A 7,345-nucleotide genomic window follows, 5' to 3' on the forward strand; every position below is an offset into this window, starting at 1 on the left:
GGCGCCGCCGGCAGCGAAACACTCGCGATGATTGGACGCCCTCCTCACATTGGCTACCGGTGCGCGCGGCGTTTGTGTGGCGCGCAGGCCTTCAGGGAGCCTCGGGAACGGTGAGTTGGGGGCTCCGCGCCGGGGGCTGCGGGGGGCGACCCCACCACCTCCTCCCGCCTCTGCTCCGCTCCCTCCCTCACCCCCTGTCACCTGCTGAAAGCTTGTGCAAAAAAACAACCAAACCTGGTGTTCCTTAAATATTCTTATGGTACTGCTTGTTTTCCATGTGGTCTGTTGAGCTCCTCGATCGCCCTTTCTAAGAGGTTGAACATGATCCAGGCACAGTTAGGCAGCCTTATATCTTTTTAATGTTTGTATCAGTGATCTGGATGCAGGAGTTAAATGCACTCCAGGTGCGCTGTTGATACCAAATTGGAAGATCCTGTTGATTCTCTTGAGGGAAAAGAGCTTTGCAGAGGGATCTGCGTAGTTTGGAGCACTGGTCAATTATCAATGGCATAAAATTTTACAAGAACAAATACCAGACTCTGCCCCTGGGATGGAGTACCGCTGGACACAAGTATAAACTGGGAGAGGAGTGTCTGGAGACCAGCCACTACACCCTACAGAAGGATCTGGGGGTGCTGGTGGGCAGCAGCTCAGTGTGAGTCAGCAGTGTGCCCGGGCAGCCAGGAGGGCAAACCCTACCCTGGGGTGCATCAGACACAGCATCAGCAGCTGCCAAAAGCAGATCATCCCGCTGTACTCAGCCGTGGTGCGGCCTCACCCTGAGTCCTGTGTGCAGTGCTGGGCCCCACAGTCTGAGAAGGACATGAAAGTCCTTGAATGGTCCACAGGAGGGCAACAACACTGGTGGAAGAGCTGGAAGGCATGTCCTGTGAGGAGCAGCTGAGGACCCTGGGGTTGTGTAGTTTGGAGAGAAGGGGCTGAGGGGTGACCTCCTTGCTCTGTAGAGCTTCCTGAGGAGGGATGTGGAAAGGGAGGTGCTGGTCTTTTCCTGGGATTCGGTGACAGGACACCTGGGAATGTTTCAAACATCAGGGGAGATTCAGACTTGACAGTAGGAATAGTTTCTTTACCAAGGGCAAAGAAGTTGGTGAAAGGTCCAGAGAGTAAATCATACAAGAACCAGCTGAGGGAGCAGGGCTAGAGAAAAGGAGGCCAAGGGGAGACGTTATTGCTCTCCACAACTACCTGAAAGGAGGTTGTAGCAAGGTGGGGATCAGTCTCTTTGAGGACACAGCCTCAAGCTGTACCAAGAGAGGTTCAGGTTGAACATCAGGAAGAATTTCTTCACTGTAAGGGTATTTAAACATTGGAACAGGCTTCCCAGGGAGGTGATGGCATCACCATCCTTAGGAGTGTTCAAGAAATGACTGGATGTGGCACTTAGTACCATGATCTAGTTGACATGGTGGTATTCAGTCAAGGGTCAGACTTAACGATCTTGGAGGTCTTTTCCAACCTGAATGATTCTATGATTGCAAGAGGGTTATCAAATGTTGGAACAGGCTTCCTGGAGAGGTGACTGATGCCCCAAACCTATCAGTGTTTAAGATGCATCTGGACAATATCCTTAATAATGTGTTTTAACTTTTGATCAGTCCTGAACTGATCAGGTCATTGGACTAGATGATTGTTCTAAGTCCCTTCCAACCGAAATACTTCTGTTGTTTGTGCTTAGCTACTTCCTGAACTAACAAAAAGCGAGAACTTATTGGCCACCTACGTCTCTGATATGATAGCTGCCAAGACTTGGTACTGTTGCAGCCAAACCCTGGATGGAATCTCTGGATAACAATGTTTCAAGCTAGCTTTCTGTTGTAGGGAAAAAGCTCTCATCCAGTTACAGACTGAAAGTCACCCCTCTATACAAGTGCTGATAAACCCCAGCTTCGTTCTGTAGAGTCTCTTACTTCTGTTCATAACAGTGCTGGTGAAGTGGGAGAATAACATCTCAAGTCAATTTCTAAAGTAAACTGAGTGTTAACAGCAACACCCACAGAATTGAAGCAGTAAAAAGTACAGGATATATATTAAACAACTTACTTATCTTTTGGGTTGGGTTTTTTATCCACTTTCCATCCACAAGAAATCAATTTCAGTTGTATGTTTCTAATTAAATCAACAGAAAAGAAGTCACTAAGCATGGTTGCTTTTATAAATCTCCGTCCTTCCTTGATATTTTGCACACACTTCCTGCTAATTGCGCATAATTTTTATGCTGATTAAAGTGTTAAATCTTGGAAATGCATGTGAGTTTTAGTGTCTGTAGAATGTTTTTAATTTAAAATTTCTATGTAACATGAGCATGAGACTTGTCATAATTTCAGCTTTTGTCAGAAGAGTAAATATGTCTTTTTGGATTCTGTTTTAGGGAATTCACTATTACTATAAAAGAAAATGTCTACATCTAACATTGCAGCAAGAGTGGAAACCTGGCTTTCATCCACATGGCATGTTAAAGTTCCTTTGACATGGCTGGAAGCATGTATTAATTGGATCCAGGAGGAAAATAGTGGTAGTAATTTAAGTCAAGCTCAGATTAACAAGCAAGTGTTTGAGCAGTGGCTTCTTACTGATCTAAGAGACTTGGAATATCCCATTTTGCCTGACTGCATCTTGGATGCTCCCAAAGGAGAGTTGTCAGGCTTCTACTCCATACAGATTGATTCACTGGTTGATGTTAGCCAGCCAGCATATTCTCAGTTGCAGAAGCTAAGAGGAAAAAGCACTGTAAATGAAGAAGTAACAGCCAATACTCAGGCATTTCAGAAGCCCTGGGAAGCAAAGCCTACTCGAATGCTGATGCTACAACTAACTGATGGAATACATCAAATTCAGGGCATGGAATATCAACCGGTGCCTGTCCTGCACACTAGTCTTCCTCCTGGAACAAAAATCACTGTACAGGGTAATATTGCATATCATCTTGGAGTCCTTCTGCTTAAACCAGAAAATGTGAAACTGTTGGGGGGTGAAGTGGACGCTCTTCTTGAGGATTATTCTCAGGAAAGAGTCCTTGCTAGATTAATTGGAGAAACTGAAAACTGTAATTCTGTTGGACAAGCTGGTCGTGAACAGATTTTTTCCAGGCCTGTGGATGAATCAGAACAAACTCTTGGCCCTTCAGATGAAGAGCTTTTAGCCAGTCTTGATGAAAATAATGACTATACTTTAAACAATGGAACATCTTTAGAAAGCAGATGTTGCAGCAGAAGCAACAATTTTAGTACAACCTCAGGTGCACTGACTTTACACAATGGAAATGTTTTGATAGAGGAATCTGGAAGCCCTTTTCCTCATTCAGATGAACAAGTTTCACCTCCCATAGAATATGCTGATGGCTTTTTAAATGACTTTCCTTTAGAAGATGACTTTTTTCTGGAAGAGATGCAAATAGAGCTGGATGAAGTGACACCAGTGGTCATGAACAGAAACACAGGTTTATTTACTGAAAGACTTCCAAGTATACCTAGAAGATCATGCAATTTGTCTTTAAATGGCATGTGTGAAAAAAGTGATGTGAATGAAAGAGATAAACCTAAGGAAGCTATCAGCAAGAAAAAGAATTTTAGAAAAACAATATTTGATGAAGGTGGAAATAGTAGGAATAGCTTTTTGCAGCTCAGAAGCATACGTCAGACCTGCAGTTCTGATTTTTCTTTGGAAAATCATCCTGAAGAAGGGCAGACTGATACAGACTTAGATGAAAGGAGATGTAAATCCCAGCACACTTCTGACAGCAGTGTGTTAAATGGTGATCCTGAATTTTTCTCAAAAACAGATCCAGAAGCAGTTCAGCAGAAGCATGATTTGCAGACCTTTCCTTGCAGAGCAGTAGAGCCACATTTAGATTTAAATTCTTCACCTTTCACATACGTTTCCCTTCTCCTTGCAAAAAAACCAGAAACTGTTACAATTCTGAAAATTAAGTGTTTTATTGTTACTCTCACTGGAAACCTCACAAGCAGCAATGGGTCCTGGGGTATAAAGGCCAAAATTTCTGATGGTTCTGCTTATCTTGAAGTACATTTTGCTGATGATATTCTAACAAGCTTGATTGGCTTTTCGGTGGCTGAAATGAATAGGCTGAAAAAGGATCCCGCTTTACGTCTGAAGCTTAAGGATGGTTTAGAGAAATGTCAAAAACAACTGATAGACCTCTGTTGTTTGATGACTATTGAGTTTGATCCATTTGAGTCTAAAAGTACTGTGTTAGTCCTCCAGGATGCTGATGCAAGGCATCTAGAACAATTGAAGAAACGTTTGAATAAATAACATGTGTAAACTTGCAGACTCTGTATTAGGAAGCATTTAAGTTACATTTCCCTGGAGGACTATTGGAAGTTAAATTTTAAAGTTATATGGTGTGTCTTTTATCAGGAATTATAATGGAAAACTGAGAGGAGGAGATGACTTGTCGGAGCAAAACCAACAGTTTGTTTCTTATGATGATAATATTGAAATAAACTTTCAAATATTTCTCCCTTGATTTAAAACAGTCATGCATCATTTTCATTCTACAAAATCTCATATGTTCTGGACTGGTAATCCAGAGTGGCAAAATTTGTCAGGAAATGTATAACAACAAAAAAAAGTCTCATTATTATACTTTTTCAAGTACTTACCTGATTTTTAAAAGGAAGATGTAGGAGACTCTCAGTCTTTTCTTGGAGGAAATCAGTTGAGTAAATTTGAATAAAGAATTATTATTTAAATACAGTCCCTTCTGACTCTGCCAATCTGAAAATTCAAATATGTATTCAATGCGCAAGAATCTGAAGTGTAGAGCAAAGAAAGATTTTCTCCTAAAAGTTCAGGTGTGTAGGGAAAAAAACCCCAATTCTATGCGAACGTGAGATTAAAAGACCTGTATATTTTTAAAAAGAAATAAAAAGAAAGAGAAGTATTTAAAAATATTTTATTAACAAAACTATTATAACATATGGTGATTCAATTTTTGTCACGTTAGTGTTAATAATTACTAATAGTTTTGAACCCACAGGCAAACTTATTCATTAACACTTCAGATTACTCGTCAGTCTTTTCACAGAGTAGTCAAATACTGCAAACCTGTTGTATAATATATTTAATGTTGGTCTTAATTTTGATTACTCTTTTTTTTTACTTTCTGTTTTTAAAAATGTATACAAATATATTAAGGTTTTCACTTAAACTTTGGTGGAAACTCTCCAGTCACTTCAAAAGAAAAATATACATCTTGATGAGCCTATAGAGTATCAGAAACTATTTGATTAGGGTTTATGTTCTTTTTACTGCCCACCCTTTTCTCCTCTCTTGTTTGTTTTTTTGTCTGTTTTTGTTTGTTTGTTTTTGAGTTTTGTTTGTGCTTTTTGGGGTTTTTTTTGTTCATTTTTTGTCCTTTGGTTGGTTGAGTTGAGCTAGGTTGTTTTCCTGTGAAATTAGAAGAATTAAAATTCTGACAGGGGTAAGCAAGCAGCTGAGAGACGCAAGATTAAACTGAGCTCGAAAAAGATAGAAAGTGCACTGATCCAGGAGAAGAAAAGAAGCCGAGAGAAGATGGATCGAGGCTGACGACAACGCGCCTCGAGCCTGGTGCCTGCCCTGCCGCCACCACCGCCGCTGCAGGACCTGCCGCCAACTGCCGCCACAGAGGGAGCGGGAACCACTGTTGACAGATCCACCGCTGCAGCCCCTGGAGCCACCGCCTGCAGAGACAGCGAGGAGTCTCAGCCGCTGCAGCGAGACACTGGAGCTGCCAGGACTGCAAAAGCTCCAGCCTAAGCCAAAATCGAAAGTAACATTGCAGAAGCCGTGAACAAAACACACACACGTGAGACCCAAAAGCGGCTGGATAAGGTAAACCCAACATAGAAAACAGCTATTCTACAGAAATAAACCAAGACACAGAGGCTCTCTGCCTCTTGTTAAGACCATACCAAGTACAAGCCACATGTGCACAGCTAACAGAACTTGTGTAATGGATAAAATCCGTAGCACCAAGACTGCCATTAGTGGAAGCTTTAAATATAGAAATTTGGAACAAACTTGGAAAACTCATGAGAAATAAAGCCAGAGCAGATGATCCCCAAGCTAATAACACCATCCCTGCATGGTCAATAATCATGAATGCGTTGCACACAGCACAAAGACGAACAGAACACCCAACCCACGCCAATACACAAACCCCCAACCAGGCTGTTAACCGCAGCCCAAATCCACCACACAGACATACACAAATAGGGGAGGATTAGCGCGGGCAGGCAGGAGATGTTCGTGAATTAAGTGTCGGATTAGACTCTGGTTTTGGCGGGAGCACGGATTGCAAGGAGGGAACAGGAACCTTGGTGCGAAAATCCAGGCCACAGGAGCGACACATGGGGCCCCGTTACAGCGATGGGGGGGAACCCAGCAAATTTACTCCCTCATGCTGCAGATGAACAGTGACCACGTGCTTCGGCACGGGCGCAGACACCTTGCATGCGAAACAGACCAGAACCTGACCTGTCTCTTCCAGCCGCGCTGCCAGCTTGTTCCAGTCGCGGGCATGGGGGGGGGAGGTCCCTTCCCGCCGCGTCAGTCATCCCTTGTCACGCTACCATGGGGAACCGAATATACTGGGGCCAAGGGTGGAGAGGCATTAGAGGATGATGAGGAGGGATCGGAGATGGTCCCCTCAGGAGAGAGCGAGGGGGCAAGTGCAGGGAGATTGGTTGACCGGTGGGGTAAACGTCAAGAGGAGATGATGCAGATGGGAGATTTGCAGGTGATCCATGCATGTCCAGTCGTATTCCACCCACGCCAGGCCTCTCAGTTCCAACTGCTGCCTTATGAGGTAAAAAAGGAACTGAGACAGTTGGTAAAAGACACTGGTGTTTTCTCGACCAATACGCTTGCGTATTTGGAGACGTTGAGTTCAACTTACCCCACATGACTGGAAAACCTTGCTGAAACTGGTTCTAACAAATACACAGTACAGCGTTTGGTTGACGGATTTTCAAAAGAATTGTGCCGTGCAAATGATCCACAAGCAGGCACAACATGCAATGATTAAACAGTGGAAGGGAATTTTGCCACTGTGGACTCACAAACAGGCTATCCCCAGGAAGTTTATGAAGTAATTGCGAAACTGGCTTTAAGACCTATGAGAAAACTCCCCACTACAGACAGAGACAGTAATCTGTCCTTCACAAAAGTTGTATAAGGTTCTACTGAACCCTTTTCTCAGTTTCTCGATCAGATGCAAGCTGCTTTAAACAGGCAAATCGAGCACGATGAAGGTAGAGAAATGCTTTTTAAGCAACTGGCATTTGAGAACTTGAATCTAGACTGTAAAAGAGCCTTGCAA

At 43.1% G+C, this 7,345-nt stretch overlaps 1 protein-coding gene across 3 annotated transcripts; it reads left to right on the forward strand.

Annotated features, from left to right (window-relative positions):
- The first annotated feature begins 10 nt into the window (after positions 1–10).
- RMI1 (RecQ mediated genome instability 1) lies at positions 11–5,191 on the forward strand. Of its 3 annotated transcripts, none has more exons than XM_027670837.1 (2): positions 11–110; positions 2,390–5,191. In XM_027670837.1, exon 2 carries the CDS (start codon positions 2,416–2,418, stop codon positions 4,291–4,293), a length of 1,878 nt encoding a protein of 625 aa, XP_027526638.1. In that variant the 5' UTR covers positions 11–110; positions 2,390–2,415; the 3' UTR covers positions 4,294–5,191. The 3 variants fall into 3 exon arrangements, with proteins under 3 accessions (XP_027526638.1, XP_027526640.1, XP_027526639.1); XM_027670839.1 differs by lacking the exon at positions 11–110 and adding an exon at positions 637–655; XM_027670838.1 differs by lacking the exon at positions 11–110 and adding an exon at positions 2,214–2,267.
- Positions 5,192–7,345: the final 2,154 nt, after the last annotated feature.

This window comes from Neopelma chrysocephalum, unplaced genomic scaffold (genome assembly GCF_003984885.1).
Source record: "Neopelma chrysocephalum unplaced genomic scaffold, ASM398488v2 Primary Assembly neopelma1_96936, whole genome shotgun sequence".
NCBI lineage: Eukaryota > Metazoa > Chordata > Aves > Passeriformes > Pipridae > Neopelma > Neopelma chrysocephalum.